Genomic DNA, 21,615 nt, shown 5'->3' on the forward strand with positions numbered 1-21,615 from the left:
CGCTGCAAGAGCTCTCGGGACTTGAGCAGTGGGACATTTAACGGGTAAGTACTAGATAGTTCAGCATTTTCTTCCACTTCTTGCTATTAGCCTCCTGGGATTGCCGATGCTTTGGTTTTGCCGCAGAACTTCTGAAAAGAACTAATGTTCAGGTTTCGAATTGCGTATTTTTGGAGGAGAAATCCTGTAATTTGCCTTTGATAGATCCAGCCTTCACCCACACTGCAGCACTGCAGTAAACGTTACCAAAGCTGCAGTGTCGGTCAGGCGCTACATCTACAGTCCTTGGTGGGATCTGTTGGCGCCGTCGGGCTCTATGTGGATCAAGTAGGTTATTGACTGAGGAGAACCTCTTTGTTTGTTCTTCAGTTCAAAGTGTTCCATGGAAGAGAGCAGTTCTCCGTGTCGTCTGAGGGGCCACCAATGGCTTCTGTGATTAATGATGTGAAACCTTTTTAATAGTTACACTAAATTTAGAAAAACCCTCCCAAAAAGTCACTTTCTTTAATTGTGGGTTTGAATTTCTGTCTCATGTAAATCTATTTGGCACAGAAGGTCATTATTAACCCCTCAGTGACATGACTCATCTTAGCCTTAAGAACCAGTAAATAGTGTCCCCTTTTGTGTTGCAGCAGTCATAACGTGATTTTGTTGGCAGTGTAGCTGAGTGAGACCCGGCGCCATGCAGGATGAGGTCCAGTTCTATTGCATCCATGTAATGGAAGGAATAACTAACATTTTATCATTAGTTTTTATCTTTGCTTGGGGAGCAACTGGCAAAAAAAAGAATTTACTGTTTTTTGAGTTTGAATTAAATGGAGGATGGAACAATCCCTATGCAGCGCCACCTATTGGAAGGCAGCATTCCTGCAAGTTTATGTCTTTTTAAACAAGCCTTACAACAATGACTGGGAATTGTGAGCCAAAGCCAGAATAGCCATGCACTGCCGGCTGTTTCGGGGTGGTTGCCTCATCAGTGTGCAGTAGGATCTGCCTTGGCTAGTGAGAGGCCTGGGACCGGGGTCGGGAGGGGTAACATCACTTCTTAAAGGGGTTCTGACATGAATAATTTTTTTATGCTTTAGCAGCCATTGTTCCCTGGTGTGCCTAATGGACCCAGGGAACCCATGGGTTAATGGCTGCTAAAGCATAAAAAGATAACACTTACCTTGTCTCCTGTTGTTGTTGACATCGGGGGGTCATCTCCCGGCAGCATATTAGCACTTTCTGCTTAGGTTAAGCAGCCTGACTAGAGCCACCTGATTGGTGCACGCTGTGCAGTCACGTGGTGCCGAAGAGCCAATCAGGTGGCTCTAATCAGCAGCGCTGCTTAACCTAAGCAGAAAGTGCTAGTATGCCTCCCGGCAGGCAGTCTTCTTTCTCCAGCAGCCGCGCCGCTCCGGGATCGCGCGCATGCGCAGTGGAGAGGTGCCCTCTGACGAGTCAGGACGGGCCGCGTCTCCACTGCGCATGCTCAGCACTCCGGAGTTCAGCCGGACGGACGGGCCGCCCACAGCAAGCACTGCTTGTGACGTGCTTGCTGTGGCGGTCCGTCCGTTGACCTCGGAAGTGCCTGACGGACGGACCAGAGCAGGAAGCGGTCTTTTTGACCGCTCCTGCTCTGCTTTAAAGGCACAGAAGAAGATGCCGGCTGGAGGGGACATGCCTGGCGATCGGGCCAGGCCAGGCAAGGTGAGTACAATTTTTTTTTTTTCATGTCAGAACCCCTTTAAGGAGAGCACCAAGAAGGTGAGGGAGGAGCCTTATATTGAGATTCATTTTATGGCGTTCACCATGTATTATAAATCTTGGTAACTCCGGATCATTTGGTTCTGACGCCACCTTCTAGAGGTTTTGTTATATTTTACTTCTTCTGCACAATATAAGCACTTTTTTTCTTTAAACAAAAAGACTTTTTGTTTTTGTTTATTCATATTGAAAACCCAGAATGTTTTTATCTTCCCATTGACAAGTTGCAGGAGGGTTTGTTTTTTGTGGCCCGACGTGCAGTTTTTCTTGGTACCATTATGAGGTATAAAGGACTTATTGAGGATTTTTCATTCTTGTTTTGGAGAAACGAGATGAACAAAAAATGTCTGTTTTGGCCTTTTCTCTTTTATGGAAATGACTGTCTGGATACATAATGTATCATTTTACAGCACGGGGTGTCATGGATGCTGCGATACCAATTAATTGTAGTTTTTTTAGTCTTTTAAAATATTTTTCAATATTTAAAACCTTATTTAATAGGAAAAAAAATGCTGCAATCGGCATCTTCAGGGTTAAAGCGGTACCGGAGTTAGTAGATGAGCAAATTCTCTGGGGAAAAAAGCCACCAATATGTGACAATCAGAGAGCAAATCTGGGGAATGTGTGATACATGAAGCCCCTCACCTGGGACAACGTCTGTGCTGTGTGCTCTGCCCCTCCCTCTCGGCTTTGCACACTGACTGAAAAGTGACAGCTGTAAATTCAACATCTCAGACCCCACTTCAAACAGCTGGAGCTTGGCTTCTTTACATGCTACAAACACGTAAGGTTCAGCCGTGGAAGTAACACAAACTCTTATTTATCCCCAACTATAATGTACCTTTCCTGCTGCTCTAAACTGTACGGCGGTTAACCCCTCTATGGCGGCCTCTTTTGTGCATTAGAGGGGTATTCCAGTGATTCAAAGTAAGACTTGTGTGCTTCATAAGGCGATCAGATGTATTTCACAGTGTAATGCTGGAACTTGTGACAAACCTGCACGGATATTGCTTTACCTGCGGGCTTCCCTGCTTAGTTCTCCATTGGCAACCAGTGGTTATGAGCTGCACATGTAGGGGCTCAGAGTTAGGGACCCTCTAGTTCTGTGCTTGGCCACCCCATATGGATGTGTCCTTGTGCATTCATGTGTAATGTACTGGAGACGCTGCGGTCTTGTACCGGAGACGCCGCGGTCTTGTACCGGAGACGCCGCGGTCTTGTACCGGAGACGCCGCGGTCTTGTACCGGAGACGCCGCGGTCTTGTACCGGAGACGCCGCCGTCTTGTACCGGAGACGCCGCGGTCTTGTACCGGAGACGCTGCGGTCTTGTACCGGAGACGCTGCGGTCTTGTACCGGAGACGCCGCGGTCTTGTACCGGGGACGCCGCGGTCTTGTACCGGGGACGCCGCGGTCTTGTACCGGGGACGCCGCGGTCTTGTACCGGGGACGCCGCGGTCTTGTACCGGGGACGCCGCGGTCTTGCACCGGAGACGCCGCGGTCTTGTAATTGGAAAATCAAAGTTGGAAGTATCCAGTACCAACCGTCTGTTTGCGGGTTTTACGCCGCCCTTTGCCTGTGGACTCTTTATTCAGAAAGTGGAAAAGGCGCCGTCCGGGTTAAATAACAACGTAGAAATCTGTGTAGCGGCGGTGGCGCAGGTCGGCAACAGGAGGCGCGGAGTTTAGTGGGTGATTTAGATGGACATTTGGAATAATCGCAATCAGCAGAAGCGTTGGGGAACTGTTGCGGATTTTGTCCAGGCGCCGGAATACCCCTTTAAGATGGTCATTGTTGCATTGCAAGAGCCATAAGTGGCTGACGGCCGGATGAGGGCTTGTTTTGGGGGGGAAGTTGTATATTTTATGGGGTACTTATAATGTGTTGTAGAACTTTATTACATTTTTTGGCACAGAGATGGAAAAAATGTCCAAAAATGTTTTGGGGTTTTGTTTTTCCAGCGTTCGCCATTTTGTGACAACGCGTCCCTTTATTCCGGGGATCGGCGCGTTCCTCTCATTACACGTTTATCCATTCTTTTTAAATAATTTTTTCTACTACTTTTGCACAATAAAAACACGTTTTTAGAGAAAAAGCACCAAATCTGCATCGCCGCATTCTAAGACGAAGACCATGTTTGATCTCCCAGGGCTTGTAGTTTCCTTCGTGCTGTTCTGACCTACGTCTGACGTTCGGGTCGCTTCTCTTGTTCACCATGCGCGACCAATAACAAACGGTTTTCACCGCCGGGTATTCCGGCTGCACGAATACAGATTCTGTGCTTTTTCTTTTTTTATTTACATTTGCATTTTATCCATTTAAAACAAGTGTTTGTGGTGAAAAAATACATATTTTTCAACTGGCTTTTTAAAATTTCAATTAAACTCCTATTTTTTTAGTTCCTCAAGGGAACTTGGAAGATGCGATCGTTCCATCACGAATCTAGTACACTGCATTACTTATGTACTGCATTCTGCTACATTTGACTTTGTGGGAAGCAGGGCCTAATAGCTGAGTTACGTGGCAGACTTGGAGGCCTTTACTATCTGCTGGCAAGCTGCAGCTGGCATATAAGGGGTTAAACTGCCAGGATCTGAGATTTCTCCGATCCTGGCAGTTAGAGCAGGAGCCCTGCTGTAGTAAAAAGGCGTATTGTGGTCACGAAGGGGTTAAAGTCCTCTCTATAGTCCACAGATCTTCGGCACTTACTGGTGATTTGAGTGAGAACCATCACAGGCGACCATTTGTCAATGCAGTTTCGCAGAGTTTGCTCCGAGAGGTTGCATTGCATGTTCATTGTTACTCTAGTTGTTCAAGGGTTAATATAGACTAGTCCGAAGCTCATGAACGATGGGCTGGAATGTTCTTTGAACTCGGGGCAGCTTGAGTATTTCCTGGAGATCATATTTAGTCATTGTATCCACATTCCTTATTTCTCTAAAGTAAGTACAGTCACGTTCTACATACATTCCTCAGTACAAACCGCCCTTCTACGTGGAACCAAACTGACTGCCCACACAGACGAGGAAACTGTGCCATCCTTTGCTTGTTCTCTCAGGTGATCGATAATAACAGTTCCGTGTGAAAGCACCCTAACAAGACTTTGTAATGATTTGTTACTTCTACAAAGTTGTCTTCTGTGATTGGACACTATACCTTTCTTTGTTCTATCGGTGCTATTAATAAAGCTAACACTGGGCTGGTCCCCTCAGAAAGAGCACAGTGGAGACTTCCCACAGTGGATGTCTCTTATTCTTTCTCCGATGATCATAGTTCTAGAATTTGGACATGAGAGAACTCTGATCCCTGTAGCCTTATTGCCAATTCTAAATTTAAAGGAGCACCAACACTAGCTATGTCATTTTATTGTATTCTGTTGCCTGCAATGTTTCAATTCTTTAATTATCCTAATTTCTCTCCAGGAGGTTGCTGTCATCAAGCTACTTATGTCCCATTTACACGAGACGACAGCCATCTAAACAACTGCATGAGTGCTGACTTCACTGCTAGGTTGTTAGCACTCCTGCAGAGAGTTTAGCTGGTCACTGCTGGGTTTTTGCTGGCTTCTCACTCAGAACTTCACGTTCCATAATTTTCAGTGGGGAACCCTGCATCGCATCGCACTTTCAAGTTTTTTCTGGCCCCGTTGAAAACAAGGGGCGAGGCGTACTGAGGAAACGCCCAAAGGCGGGGACATGCCGCAAGATTTTTCCCGCACCGCGATACATAAAAAATGCTGATGTATATGAGCCATTGAATAAGGGTTCATATTCATGTGAGGTTGGTGCCTTTTGCAATGCACTAATCTCGCACGATTTTCTTGACCATGTGAAAGTGACCGTAGGCCGGGTCCATATTTTTTTGTTGCATTTTTGAGCCACAATTTAAAAAAAACACTTTAAAAACTGCATGTGGATTTAAACAATACATAGGGGTGGGTTTTTTTTTTCCTAACCGGATGCAGGTTTTTGATGAATTTATTTTATGTGTAAAGTGTGCAATTATACTAGTGGAAGTATAACCTATACCAGCTGTACATATATAATTATATACAGGAGATCCCCAGGTTATACCAGCATGCTCCATATCACTATATACAGGGGATGTATAACTTATACCAGCTGTACATATATAATTATATACAGGAGATCCCCAGGTTATACCTGCATGCTCCATATCACTATATACAGGATGTATAACTTATGCCAGCTGTACATGTATAATTATATACAGGAGATACCCAGGTTATACCAGCATGCTCCATATCACTATATACAGGATGTATAACCTATACCAGCTGTACATATATAATTATATACAGGAGATCCCCAGGTTATACCAGCATGCTCCATATCACTATATACAGGAGATGTATACCTTATACCAGCTGTACATATATAATTATATACAGGAGATACCCAGGTTATACCAGCATGCTCCATATCACTATATACAGGGAGATATATAACTTATACCAGCTGTACATATATAATTATATACAGGAGATCCCCAGGTTATACCAGCATGCTCCATATCACTATATACAGGAGATGTATACCTTATACCAGCTGTACATATATAATTAAATACAGGAGATACCCAGGTTATACCAGCATGCTCCATATCACTATATACAGGGAGATGTATAACTTATACCAGCTGTACATATATAATTATATACAGGAGATCCCCAGGTTATACCAGCATGCTCCATATCACTATATACAGGAGATGTATACCTTATACCAGCTGTACATATATAATTAAATACAGGAGATACCCAGGTTATACCAGCATGGTCTATATCACTCTATACAGGAGATATATAACTTATACCAGCTGTACATATATAATTATATACAGGAGATCCCCAGGTTATACCAGCATGGTCCATATCACTATATACAGGATGTATAACTTATACCAGCTGTAGATATATCACTATATACAGGAGATACCCAGGTTATACCAGCATGCTCCATATCACTATATAGAGGAGATGTATAACATATACCAGCTGTACATATAGAATTATATACAGGAGATACCCAGGTTATACCAGCATGCTCCATATCACTATATAGAGGGGATGTATAACTTATACCAGCTGTACATATATAATTATATACACGAGATACCCAGGTTATACCAGCATGCTCCATATCACTATATACAGGATGTATAACTTATACCAGCTGTAGATATATCACTATATACAGGAGATACCCAGGTTATACCAGCATGCTCCATATCACTATATAGAGGAGATGTATAACACACCAGCTGTACATATATAATTATATACACGAGATACCCAGGTTATACCAGCATGCTCCATATCACTATATACAGGATGTATAACTTATACCAGCTGTAGATATATCACTATATACAGGAGATACCCAGGTTATACCAGCATGCTCCATATCACTATATACAGGAGATGTATTACTTATACTAGCTGTACATATATAATTATATACAGGAGATCCCCAGGTTATACCAGCATGCTCCATATCACTATATACAGGAGATGTATAACTTATACCAGCTGTACATATATAATTATATACAGGAGATCCCCAGGTTATACCAGCATGCTCCATATCACTATATACAGGAAGATGTATAACTTATACCAGCTGTACATATATAATTATATACAGGAGATCCCCAGGTTATACCAGCATGCTCCATATCACTATATACAGGAGATGTATAACTTATACCAGCTGTACATATATAATTATATACAGGAGATACCCAGGTTATACCAGCATGCTCCATATCACTATAAACAGTGGATGTATAACTTATACCAGCTGTACATATATAATTATATACAGGAGATCCCCCAGGTTATACCAGCATGCTCCATATCACTATATACAGGAGATGTATAACTTATACCAGCTGTACATATATAATTATATACAGGAGATACCCAGGTTATACCAGCATGCTCCATATCACTATAAACAGTGGATGTATAACTTATACCAGCTGTACATATATAATTATATACAGGAGATCCCCCAGGTTATACCAGCATGCTCCATATCACTATATACAGGAGATGTATAACTTATACCAGCTGTACATATATAATTATATACAGGAGATCCCCAGGTTATACCAGCACCCTCCATATCACTATATACAGGAGATGTATAACTTATACCAGCTGTACATATATAATTATATACAGGAGATACCCAGGTTATACCAGCATGCTCCATATCACTATACACAGGGAGATGTATAACTTATACCTGCTGTACATATATAATTATATACAGGAGATACCCAGGTTATACCAGCATGCTCCATATCACTATACACAGGGAGATGTATACCTTATACCAGCTGTACATATATAATTATATACAGGAGATCCCCCAGGTTATACCAGCATGCTCCATATCACTATATACCGGAGATGTATAACGTACATCTAAATGTACATCTATAAATGTAGGACGCGGCTGAGCGCAGGAGAGGTGAGTAACTTACTGGTTTTTTTTTACCACTAATTGCTGATTATCGGGGAAGGGCTTATATTTCAGCCCTTCCCCGATAATCATACTGCAGGGCTTGGTAGAAAGCAGTGCTTTCAATGGGATCCCATTGAAAAGAGATGGAGAATGCCGCGGACTTCTGCCACAGCCGTGGCAGAGGATTCCTTCATCCCCGCCGTCCCCGCAGGGATGCAGGAAACTCCATCTCTTTTCAGTGGGGCTAGCGCTGCTGCCGCTGGCCCCATTGAAAAGACGGGCGATATCCCGGCGTGATGCCGTTTTTTTTCTCGCACTGCGCTGTGAGACTTTTCCTTTATTCTTGCAGCGCAGTGGAGAAAAAAACGCCAGTGCGTGTGAGCCCTGAAGGACTTTTTTGTAACTCCAGGGGGATTTTCGTGTCCCATACGGAGGAGGCTTCCTTCTGGCCGCTCTGCCATAAAGCCCAGACTGGTGAAGGCTGCAGGGATGTTTGACCTTCTGGAAGTTTCTCCCACCTGCACACAGGATCTTTGAAACTCAGCCAGACTGGCCGCTGGGTTCTTGGTCACCTCTCTTACCAAAACCCTTCTCCTCCGATGACTTAGGCCTCATGCACATGGTCGGATTTGATTTGCGGAACTCGCGCAGGAGATTCGCAAATCAAGCCACCCATAGGGAGACATGGGCACCCGCAGAGAAGCTAAAAGCATGCTGTTTTGTTTTTTTTTCCCCCGGGGTGCGGATCGCACATGTGGGAAGAGAATACAGCATGCTCTATTTTCCTGCAGATCCTGCAGTGACGGCTTCCATTGGAGTCCATGGAAGCCATCCGCGCCAGGGCACACCGGCAGCAGTCACTGCAGACGTGCCGCAGATCCACGGGAAAGTAGGAGATTGAAAAAAAAGGCACTGTGCATGCGCAGGTGCTTCAGCCGGCATGACCAGACGCATCCTCCCTGCTGAAGAAAGAAGATCTGGCCGCAACGGAGGAGACCCACAGGCAAGAACCTGTCTTTTAATGCCCATGTTTGTGGGCACCTGCAGAGTCTGCAGTGGAATCCGTGTGTGCCCGTGTGCATGAGGCCTTAGTTTTGGGGTTGGCGGCTCTAGGAAGATTCCTGGTTGTTCCTCTTCCATGTAAGTATTATGGGGACAGCTGAGCTCTTGGTCTTCTCTCTTACAAGACCCTTCTGCCCTTAGTTTTGGGGTTGGCGGCTCTGGGAAGAGTCCTGGTGCTTCTTCCATGTAAGTATTATGGGGGCCGCTGGGCTCTTGGTCACCTCTCTTACAAGACCTTTCTCCCCCTTAGTTTTGGGGTCAGTGACTCTAGGAAGAGTCCTGGTTGTTCTTCCATGTAAGTATTATGGGGCCGCCGGGTTCTTGGTTTCCCTTCTTACAAGACCCTTCTCCCCCCCCCCCTTAGTTTGGGGGTCAGCGGTTCTAGGAAGAGTCCTGGTTGTTCTTCCATGTAAGTATTATGGGGGCTGCTGGGCTCTTGCTCACCTCTCTTACAAGACCCTTCTCCCCCTTAGTTTGGGGGTCGGCGGCTCTAGAAGTGTCCTGCTTGTTCTTCCATGTAAGTATTATGGGGGCTGCTGAGTTCTTGGTCTTTTCTCTTACTGAGGCCCTTCTCCTTAGTTTGGGGGTCGGCGACTCTAGGAAGAGTCCAGGTTGTTCTTCCATGTAAGTATTATAGGGGCCACTGGGCTCTTGGTTACCTATCTTACAAAACCCTTCTCCCCCATAGTCTGGTGGGTCGGCGGCTCTAGGAAGAGACCTGCTTGTTCTTCCATGTAAGTATTATGGGGGCCGCTGGGCTTTTGAGAACTTTCAGAGCAGCAGAAATGTTTTGTAGCTTCTCCAGATCTGAGCCTCCACACAATCCAGTCTCTGGTCTCTGCAGGCAGTTTCTTCCTCCTTGTGCCTTGGTTTTGGCTCTGTTATGTATTGTGAGCGGTGAGATCTCATATAGCCGGGGGGCATCTTTTAGAATTATGTGCAATCAGCTGAATTTATCACAGGTGACTCCAATCACGGTGACTCCAAAAACCGTTAGAAAGACTTCTCTCATTCTGCGTCCCTTTGTCATTCTGGGTACTGAGGGCAGAATGAGGGGAAAACTTCATGTTTTTTTTTTTTGTTCAAAGTCACAACACAATATGTAAAAAAAAAGAAAGTGAAAGGTTCCGAAGACTTTCCAAATGCAGTGTTTAAGGTGGCAAGCCCACTGACCTGAACAGCACTTGTCTCGCAGGTATCTACCCGTTCCTCCTAGATTGTAAGCTCTTGCAGGCAGGGTTTTATCTTGTATTCTCTGCAGTATATGATGGCGCTATATGAATACTGCGTCCTCTTTATTATGTGTGCTGCTCAGTATGGGCGCCAGGCTTAAAGGACCTGACAGCCGACTACTGCCTGACGTCTACAAGGTCCCTTTGATAGCCTATTGTAGTTCCCATGTTTTGGGGTCAGACGTTGAATTGCGGATGTATCGGACGGCTGCCATTGACTTGAATGTAAGGCGTCCGTGCGAGATTCGCAGCACAATGGAGCAGAAGGTCCACAAAACAGATCCGCATGCTTTAGTTAAGCTGTGGACGCCCATGCTTCCCTATGGGCAGCTTGAACTGCGTATCGTCTGCACGGGGCACCTGCAGATCGCACCCGCCTGTGGCATCGGGCCTTATTCAGTGATCCCAAATTAGTTGTTTTTTTCATGTATTACTGATTTTTTGCAACGAAAACACGTTAAAAAAATGAAAATGATTGCGTTCGCATCGTCGCGGTCCAAGACGCGGGCATTTTTATTTTTTGCCGGATGAGCTGGGACGTGTGTTTTTTGTTTTTGAGAAGAGTTGTAGTTTCCACTGGTACAATTTTTGGGGTACATGTGACTTTTTATTGCATTTTTGGGGAGACAGAAGAATGACGGCCATATTCGTATAGTAGTGGCTATTATGAATATTGCGCTACCTAAGATTCTTTTTGAATTTTTAGGGAAAAACGTGTTTTTCTTTGTTACTATTTTATATTTTATTAAACTTTAAAAAAATAATTTTCTGTCCCTCGACTTGGAGACGCAGTCGGAGACGCTAGCCAGCATGACAGCAGTTAATACAGCCGCCATCCAGTCCCATATTGGATTGCCGATCGGTGTGACTGTCAGCCAGGCCAGCGCTCTGACATAAGTGGATGTGTTGGGCGGCTGTCACACCCGTTGGTTTATTACATTAACCTCTGAAGGTGCAGCGGCAGCCGTCGGTGTTTGCGGTATCTTGACAATTGCCAGGCCGCACCTGCATTTACACGTGCCACCCGGCAACTGCTGGGACAATCCAAGCCCTAGTGGCAGCTGCTAGCGCTTGTGTAACGGCACCCTAAGGATTGCATGCCACCCTCCTTACTATGAGTGGTGAGACAGACCAGTGGGCAGAACCTTTGTCGCTGGTGAAGGCAGGCTGCCTACTGCGCCGGGGCGGGCAGCATATGGAGGCATCGCCAGGATTGGCTCCAGCCACCTCCCACTGTTGCCTGCCCGCCACAACTGACCTGCTGGGGGAGGAGTCAGCCGTGTACGGGGGCACAGGAAGTTCCCTACATATATCTCAATGCAGCGCCTGCCAGTTCAGGCAAGAAAATCGAATTTTGCAGTTCTGTGCCTAATTAGGAATCAAGCAGATTAATTGCCAAGCCTTAGTTAGACCTGCGGTATATAATACTGATAAAGGCACGTAGTCGGACGACAAGATGGTTCGGTAGATGCTGCAATGGACCCTCTGGCAGACCTGTGAGTTAGTCCGTGTAAGGGGCACGTGGACCCCAAAGGTGCCCGCTAGATGCATCGGCCAGCACTTGGCAGGGAGCGTCATCATTGAAGCATGTCCAATGTAATCCGCGTGCTTTTCCTTCGTCTGCAATCAGTTTGGCGCTTGCGGCTTTATTCACATCCATGTTGGAGGCTCCATTGGAGATTCTATCATGTGTAACCAGAGGAGGGGCCCCCGGTATATGGCAGTGAGGTCCGTAGGGCGCTGGCGGCAGGGGCATAACTATAGGGGATGCAGGGGATGCGGTTGCACCCGGGCCCAGGAGCCTCAGGGGGCCCATAAGGCCTCTCCTCTCCATATAGGGAGACCGGTACTATGAGTAAAGCATTATAGTTGGGGGCCCTGTTACAAGTTTTGCATCGGGGCCCGGGAGCTTCAAGTTACGCCTCTGGCTGGCGGTATCCATGCGATTGATCTGGCAGGGTTCTGAACACAAGCCATAAAGGAGCAGTTCCCAAGCCTCAGTACCCTGGCTGGGATTTGGCCATCTACACGGTGCCGGCCTACAATATGGTTTGGGCATTGACCGGGACTTGAGCTCCGGCTTGTTGGGAAGTGTTTTAGGGCCGTGATGTGGTAATGGCTGTATTTCTTCTGCTTGCAGATTTTCCATATGACCTATGACCTGGCCAGTGCCGTGATGCGGATCTTTAACCTGATTGCCATGATGCTCTTGCTGTGCCACTGGGACGGATGCCTGCAATTCCTTGTCCCAATGCTTCAAGAATTCCCCAGTAATTGTTGGGTGTCCATTAACAAGATGGTTGTAAGTAGCCAAAACCGATACAATGTATTTGTGGATTTGTGATTGGAGCTCCGCTCATTAGATGTTCCTAAATCTTATGATACTTGATAACTTGTCAGACGTGTTCTGTTTTACTGGGAAAACTTGTGTAGGGCCGCCTGCAGAGAATTGTCGCAGCGGTACCTTGCCCACACCCCTGCAGGGACCAGTGCGGGTCTCACCTGCTCCCGCCGCCCAGCCGGCGCATGTGCAGAGCCGGCGGCCCGGGAGTGACATTGCTGTGCGAGCTCTGTAAGACCCGCACAGAAGTAGAAGATGCCGCGATTTGTTTTCCGTGTGTTTTCACGCGGACAAATCGCGGCCGTCTGCCTAGGATTGTGTTTTCTAATGCAATCCTATGGCAGCGGGCACGGGCGGAAATTCTGTGGGAAATCCTACCGCTAAATTTCTGCCCGTGTGCAGGGGGCCTAATACTTGGTGCCATGCCTGAGAGCAGCGTGCTAGTTATGGACGTGGAGGACCGTCATTTTGGGGGAAATGGGCAGAACTTCCAGGCTGTTCCTGCAGCCCCCAGGAAATAAGTTTTGTTGCTAGCTCCGCCAACCTCTGACTGTTTTCTCACCATTGCACTGCATGTAGAGAACAGCGTCAATCATGGCGGTCAGGTGGAGCGATCAGCATAAATATGCGGGACTCATTACTGGCTGCAGGAACAACCTGGAAGTTCTTCAACCACGGCACAATGAACTCTGTCCCTGCTTTATGCTGCCCCCAGTGGAGATCGCATGAAGGTCACAATAGGTTCCCTTTAAAGTTTTCTCAGAGACCTGGCCCTAGTTTGGGCAAGCTTTTTAGCCTCTTGAGGATATTCTTCAACCATAAATCTCAATTTTTACAACTACTTATATCCATGACAAGGAAGGAACGAGGCAAATAGTTTGAATCAAGACATCCAACCAAGTTGTGTACGCAGCTCCTATGCAGAGTGTTGTGTCTCCTAGGCCGGTAGTGCGTGTTGCCTTGTGCCCAGCGTGGTTGGGTGTTCCACCTGATGCCAGGTGTGGGGTCGCCCCCAACATGGGATTAGAAGTCCTACACAACTAACATTTGCCTGCCTAACATTGGACTCACGGAACGGAATATAAATGGCGGCAGTACTGGCAGCGGCCTTTATTAGAGCTCAGATTAAGAACAAATCTGCTGCTCCCCATTACCGGAGAAGAGGTTCTACTTCAGGGAATCGGTCACTAGGCCTTCCTTGCCGTGGCTGTCTTGGTGCAGGTCTCTGGGGTCTAGGCGGTATAACTTTTAGTCCTCCCTCTATTTGCATAGACTAGGGGTATTCCCTAACACTTGTTTACAGCTTAGGAGAAAGCCCGCCACCACCCTAGACACGGCATGCGAGTCCGCAGCCACACCGTGGTATCTAATGGCCACAGACAGCATTGTAGACATACAAGTATATTAGGGCAAGGCAGCCCAGGCTCATCACTAAGCCCTACATTGGGAAAAGACAACCATGGTCAAGCCGTAGAAACAATCCAAATACAACCAGTACAGTCAAGAAGTAACTTCTTAATTAGAGAACAGCAGTTTCTTAGCCCTTTGCAGGGTTTCCAAAGTCCAAAGATATCCAACATAGGCTCCATTGGTAGAAAAAGATGATTATTAAGTATTACCAGCGATAGTGACAAGACGGCAGCGCGTTTCGGCCCTTCAGGGGTCTTTTTCAAGCATACAAACTCAATGTATTCTGTATAGTCTGCAGCATAGGATGGGCGTGTGACCGCCGCGCCATTCACTGCAATAGGACTGAGGTAGCCAACGCAACTACAGGAGACTAGACACATAGCTTATTTGTACTTTATATCTATGGAGACAGTTTTGCATAGGAGCTGCATACAGAAAACGGTATGTGAAATTCTGATTGCATCCACCTGCAGAGTTGTATTATTTTTTATATTGCTGCAATAAAAGCCATTTTAAAAGTGCGTAGGGCCGGCGAACGCCTCGGCTTCGTTTTCACGGTTCCCCACGGGGTAGAGCCTCCATATTGGTCTTTATTTCCTGGATCAGATATCCAGTATCTACAGTTTCTCATGCAGGGTTAGATAAATGATTGTTACCAAAGCTGTATATTAACGAAGGGGTTAAGTCCTTGAAGCTTTCCTCAACTCAACTTGGCACAGAAGGCCGGTGCCAGTTGGCCGCAAAGTGGCACCAGAGAAACCACGGAGGGGCAGGAGAGAGGGATCAGTGACCCGGTTTGTGTGTCAGCTGGAATGGCATGGCTCAGCACAGGAATAATAATAGATGTTCTCTTCTGTCTGCCTCTTCACCTCCTCGTTGTGTCCTTCCAGCCGTTGTATGTTCCTTTATGCTCTCGCCTTCGTTTCTCATGATGGTCTGCTTGTTGCCATCTCAGATATCTCCCGTTTCCCTTCATCTTTGATTTGCCATCACCGCAGCTTTTGAGTTCCGTTAACGTTTCCTGTTTTTCTATTGTAGATCCATTACACACCATATGTTTGTCCATCTCACCGCATTGTGTTCATCCTCGCATGATCTGCCTACATGCATCTCACTTCTCTACTTTCTCTGGCTCTCTCTTCTTTCAGCCCAAGTGAGGTTTCTTCGTTCTGCTACTTTGGGTAAAGTGTGATGGAAGCCGTGTCTGTAGTTGGATCTCTTGGTCTCTGTGTGTTAGAGGGTTGTCTACGGGCCACAGCTTAGAGATGCAACGTACTGGTGCATGAATGTATAGCACAGTGTTTGCACACGTGCGTGGGTGCACTTTACTGATGCTCGCTCCTCGATGGTTGCAGCATGAATCATATTACATGGTTACTTGGGGACATGAAGCTCGTGTCCTTGCACAAAACATAGACACATCTGTGGCATGCCTCATCCATGCCACCTTTCAGCACGGGCACGAAAACCAATTTGGGATGTGCACTGTTACTTTTTAATTTCTGACAAGGGGTTTGCAACATTACATGAAGGCTCGTTATCAGCAGGAGGGGATAGGGGCATTTAAAAGTGATTTTAATTTTGCTTTTTCTGCGCTCTTGCACAGAATGACTCGTGGAGTGAGTTGTACTCCTTCGCCCTTTTCAAGGCCATGAGCCACATGCTGTGCATCGGTTATGGGCGCCAGGCTCCAGAGAGCATGTCTGATATCTGGCTTACTATGCTGAGCATGATCGTAGGTGCCACGTGCTATGCCATGTTCATTGGACATGCCACCGCTCTCATCCAGTCCCTGGACTCATCTCGCAGGCAATATCAAGAAAAGGTGAGTCTACAACCAAACCCAGCTGACTCTCCTTTGTATTGCAGGACTTCCTCCTTTTATGTTTCTACTTAGAGTCTCTGCCTTCATTTCTTCCCTTTCGGATTGGAGAATGATAGCTGCCGTGCGATTGCTGAGCGACGTCCCCCGTTCATCTCCGTCATGCCTTCTTCACAGATTCGGCCTGCAGAGTTGACCCTATATGTTCTGCATGTATACCCCAAAACGAGTGTGTTGGTGATTTTATGTCCTGTTCCTACCTAATTGGGAGGAGGGCATAAGATATCCTGTGACATGTCGGGGGGGCGGTTAAAGGGCTCCTCGGCCACAAGGGATTGCTTGCAAGTCTGACTAAAGTCACAGAATTACTTCCGCTGCACTGACAAGACGCAGGACAGGAACCGCGACATTTCAGGCTTAGAATGTTTGCAATCGTTGAAAGTTTTCTTTCTTTCCTCGTAGAGAAACTGAGGACACTAGGGCCGCCAAATTAGCTGCGCACCAAGAGCGCAATGATGTGACCCCAATCCCCATGCACTATGTTGGCGTGTGAACACAGCATGTCACGCAGCTCGTGTGAGCGCCAACATGGGAGTGTATGTGAGATTGCCACCACGTATTACGCATGCAAAAACGATGCGGGTAATACCCAATTAGCATACGGTCGCGTGGGCCTGGCTTCATGCTGCAGCTGTAACCGTGACTTGCAGGCGCACCCCCTTATTGCTGTATACCCTTAGCCTTCCTGCCGCTGTCTTTATACCCGCCATGATCATACCTCCCGATGCCGCAGCTCCCGTGCTCCCGGTATAGCACTTGTGTGTTCCTCTAATTCTCGTATACTGGTGAGTACAGCGAGCGGCAATCCTTATATGTATATGTACTGACGACCAAATGCCACCCTTGTTACTATTGTTCCACTAATCTTTCTTCTTCTCTGGTTGATTCCATTAGCTGCAGGTAGATTTACATTTCTTATCCTCACAGAAGAGGAGCAAAACATGTTAAAGTGTATCTGAGTTTTCCAAAAAGTTTCAGAAACATCCCAGCTGCTGCTTTTTGCACCCAGTTTTAACTATCCGTTGTTTTCCATGTAGCTGCCCAGCTGTTTGCAGTCCATTATAGATGGCAGAGGGTGTCCTAAGTCAGCCACACTGCTGGGCCTGGACCGGCCGGACCTTCTCTCCCACACTTCTAATGCTGCCTTACATAGCCGCACTCCAGCCAACTGCAAGGCTGCATCTGAATGTAGTAACTATCAACATCCCCATGTCCCTGTTACTAGAAAAACCAAATGCCCACCAACGGGCAGTGGACTGCAAAGGTGCTGGAAGGCAGACCCTTAGTGGTAGCCACTTCTAACTATTCTTTTTAGTGAGAAAGACAAAAAATTGTTAATGCCAGTATATTAAAAGACTAATGATGCAGATCGGCCGTTAGATGAGCGGGGGTTGTAGGGAAACTTAAAAGGGGTCAAACAGTCCAGATCTATAATATACTAGTAGTCACTACCTTAACAAATGTATGGAAAAGGTGCGAGAAGGCTTCATCTCATTGGGTTTTTTAGCCTTGGATCAACATTGGGGGTTAATAGGCTGAAGTGGATGGACGCATGTCGTTCCTTGGCCTTACATACTATGTTAGTCTTTGACTTCATTTCATGTCTCATTGAGGTCTAGTCTTTCTTTTCCCAATTCCTATGGGGCTGCTGTATCACAAATGTCAGTGTCTTTGAGTGTCTAATCTATGACAATAGCTGGGAACATGGCCAACTTGAGGAACAATGGGGGGGGGGCGAGATGACACGACGTCCTTCAGGGCTTAGGAACATTTGAAATCATTGCCCTTAGAGGGAAAAGGCAGCAGCAATCGCCTCCTGTAGAAGGACGGTGAGGTGCTGTCTGCCTGTCCTGATGTCTCCTGTGTGACATTGTATCTGATCCTCTCCACAGTACAAGCAAGTAGAGCAGTACATGTCCTTCCATAAACTGCCTGCAGATTTCCGCCAAAGGCTTCATGATTATTATGAGCACCGATACCAAGGGAAGATGTTTGATGAAGACAGCATCCTGGAGGAGCTGAACGAGCCTCTGCGGGAGGTAAGACGCTGGAGGTCATCAATGAGGCTGCAACACTCTATATAAGATGCACCTAGGATTTAGAGAAGGAATATAGCAAAAAAATATTTTGAACTCCCCTAGAGCAGGCGGGGGGGGGGGGGGTATAAAGAGCAGTAGTATCACCACGGGATGAAATATATCAAACTACTAACAACCACATGTCTGTAAGTATGTGAGTGATTCTCGTGCTTCTACTTCCTGGTTACGTCATAGCCCCACCCCCTGGCACCAACATAGTTCTGCCCCCTGGTGCCGTTATGGCAGGTCTGAACACACTGAGAATAAAACTAAGCCGTTATTATGTCAGACACAACTCAGCGGTCCTGACAGAAGACACCGACCTACCACCACTACAGAGATCTGGCGGGCTGAAGGACCAGCAGTGATGTCACTGCTGTGGGAGGAGCAATTCTGCAGTTTGGTAGAAAATACTGTATACTGGATAAGCCAACAGAAAGTACAGGACCTGTGATGATGTCACCGTCATGTGATCACCTGTGTGGGTGGAGTCAGGGATCACATGACCAGGGGCTCATCACTGTATCCAAGAGCTGTCTGTGTAATGTGTGCAGTCAGCATACATGTGGTAGAGCTGCGAGTGGCTGTTTGTTTAATGTGCTGTGTGTGTAATGTGTATAGTCAGCATGGATGGATGTCAAGTGGCAAAGGTGTGTTTGTGACGCACATGACGTAGTAGAGCTGAGTTTGCAACATGCTCATGTACTGTGGCACAGCTGTGTCTGTCGCACGTATAATGTAGCAGAGCTGTGTTTGTACTATGCACATGTCATGTCTGCAAGGTGCATATCAAGTAACAAAGCTGTGTCTGTGATGGGCATGTCATGTAGCAGAGCTGTGTCTGTTACACTCCCAAGTTTCACAGCTGTGGTTGTGTGTGACGTGCATGTAGCAGAGCTTTGTGGTGCATTGCGGCAGCAGAAACAATGGTACTATAATTTCCTAATAATTACTAGTACCACTAGGTCAATCTGCCATTCAGGATCCAGGGACAGCGGAGTGTAAATATAATGGTGGTCTTATTACTTGTCTTATTACTAGCTTTCCAGGAGCCCTGAATGCCATGTATGTGGAAGAAATGCTTGCATAACTCTGCAGTTGGCATTCAGGATTTTGGAAGAGCTGAGTGACCATGATGATTCAATTAGTTGTCACCCAACTTCTCAGGAATCCTGCATGGCATGTCTCATTATGGTGCAGTATGGGGTATACATTTCAGCACAACCAGGCACCAATCAGCTATAGGTACGGGCAGCTCTCCTCCCCTTCTATGGAGCCGGCAGCTGTGTGATAAGAATGGGGATGGAGCCGCCGGTACCTACAGCTGATTGGTGGGCTGGAGGGAACTGCTGCTGCTCCCCCACCCCCACCAATCAGCTGTACCTACGGGCGGCTCTCCTCCTCTGCCATGGAGCTGCCAGCTGTGTGATCAGGATTCGCGATCCTTATAACAACACTGTGGGGCCATCGATTGCTTGCAGCAACTCTGCGGTAGATAAGAACTCTTTCCTCCCGTAGCTTCCAGCCTGGCACCGAAAAGGTGAGATCCTGCAAAGGGAATGCTGGTCAGCGACCCCTTGGAGGAGACGTTCGCATCCTAGGACTTCACCCAGAATCCAGCGGGTCACCACAGAGGCAGCGTATGCTTGTGCCACAAGCTTGGTAGTATCCAAGGAAGCTCCACAGAGAAATTTGCCCACCAGATCCCCCAGAGAAGCCCCCGCAAGGATTTCCCCTGCGCAACTGCTTGGCCCAATCTGTTATGGCCTTACTGACCCAGGACGAGGTGAATACGGATCTAAGAGCTACATACGCTGCCTTAAACACGGACTTCGCCAAAGACTTTAACTTCCGATCTCGGGAGTCTTTGAGAGAAGAAGCATCCACAGTGGGCAGAACCGTATGCTTTGCCAAGCGAGAGACAGACGGATCGACCGCCGGCGAAGACGACCACTTCTCCACCAGATCTTGTGGAAAAGGGTACATCACGTCCAAGTAACCTTATTTGGAAAAGCGTTTGTTAGGAACTTTCAGTTCCTTAGACAAAACCTTGTCAAAATCCTTATGGGGAGGAAAAGTCTTCGTGGGATGCCTAAAAGAGAAGGACATCACCGGCAGCTGGCTCCAGCTCAGTGAGATAGAAAGTTTCTCGTACCACCACTATTGGGCCTTCCACCATAGTGGAGAGCTTAGGATACTGCTCCCCCTCCACGTCGGAGGATTGCACAGCCGCCTGTTTTGCAAGGGTACAGTCATTGCAAACAGGCTCAACCTGTCCGCATGTAAACTTCATATTACAGCGAGAGCAAGCATAATGCGTTACTCTGGCTGGTCCCAGTCTGGACTCCTGAGCTCTGGGGTCGGACATGGTGCTAGGAATTCACAGGAAAAAGCCTGTTATACTCACTCGATGCCAACTTATTCGCACTCCACCCGCAGGAGGGGGTACAGCAGCAGGGAAGCTGGTCGCCAGGCAGAGTTTACCCTTGGTTCAAATGTGGTGGGGGGAACCGCTACCAAGATAGAGCAAGAGAGAGCGAGGGCAGGGAGGATTTAAAGGGGGCACGCTTCTCCCTGATAGGCCAGCGCAGCCACACCACCTCCCCTAATTATCCCCAATGAGGGTGTTACCCTGGGAGCAGCAGCCGAGGAGGAGGGAGAGCCAGACGAAGCGTCCAACAGGGAGGTGGAAGGAGGGAAGGGGCTACACAGACAGCTGCTTTCCATCGAGTGGAACTCCGGAGCTGACCAGGAGGGAAACAGGAGGATGCCAGGAACTCCAGAGCACCCCAACTGCAGGTCTGGAAAAAAAAAACCTAACACTAGGGGGTACGACAGCCCCACCACCACCACCACCACCATCTCTGAAGCATTTTTTTTTTTTACAAAAAAAGGGGGGTGGGGAGAGGACGACATACTCACCTCTCAGACTCCAGAAGGATGGCAGCTCCCCAGCTCCAGCAGAGCCTTCCCCCTAACATCGCTTACCCCACACGGGGAAGGGATGTGGACCACCGGGAACAATACGGGGGGGCTCTTTGGCTGGCGGGCCACATGCAGGAACTCTGGATGTGCCTCCTTTTCTCCTGAGGGGGCCGAAGCAACTCCTGAACTGTTCGCCCTCCTCAGTTGGGTTAATGGGGGAGAGCCTGCATCCCCGTTAGCCCTGGCCCATCCAAGGGGAACATTCAGCTCTTACGGGTGAGACCATCCTCCTCCTATGACACTAAGCTAAAAACTGATTAGCCTGGTGTCGGCAGGAGGGAATATAGCCAGTGGGTGGAGCTAACACTTTTTTGCTTTGCATCGCCTCCTAGTGGCAGTAGCTATATTCCACTATCTTTGCTGTGTCCCCCAATGACACAAG

General features: G+C 47.3%; 1 protein-coding gene across 1 annotated transcript in view; it reads left to right on the forward strand.

Annotated features, from left to right (window-relative positions):
* The window catches only part of HCN2 (hyperpolarization activated cyclic nucleotide gated potassium and sodium channel 2), a 71,600-nt gene that overhangs the window by 25,165 nt on the left and 24,820 nt on the right, over positions 1-21,615 (forward strand). Inside the window, exons 3-5 of the mRNA XM_066604764.1 lie at positions 12,678-12,839; positions 15,895-16,113; positions 18,063-18,209. Of these exons, the coding sequence (XP_066460861.1) occupies positions 12,678-12,839; positions 15,895-16,113; positions 18,063-18,209 (528 nt within the window). The remainder of the gene's footprint in view (positions 1-12,677; positions 12,840-15,894; positions 16,114-18,062; positions 18,210-21,615) is intronic.

This window comes from Eleutherodactylus coqui, chromosome 5 (assembly GCF_035609145.1).
Source record: "Eleutherodactylus coqui strain aEleCoq1 chromosome 5, aEleCoq1.hap1, whole genome shotgun sequence".
NCBI lineage: Eukaryota > Metazoa > Chordata > Amphibia > Anura > Eleutherodactylidae > Eleutherodactylus > Eleutherodactylus coqui.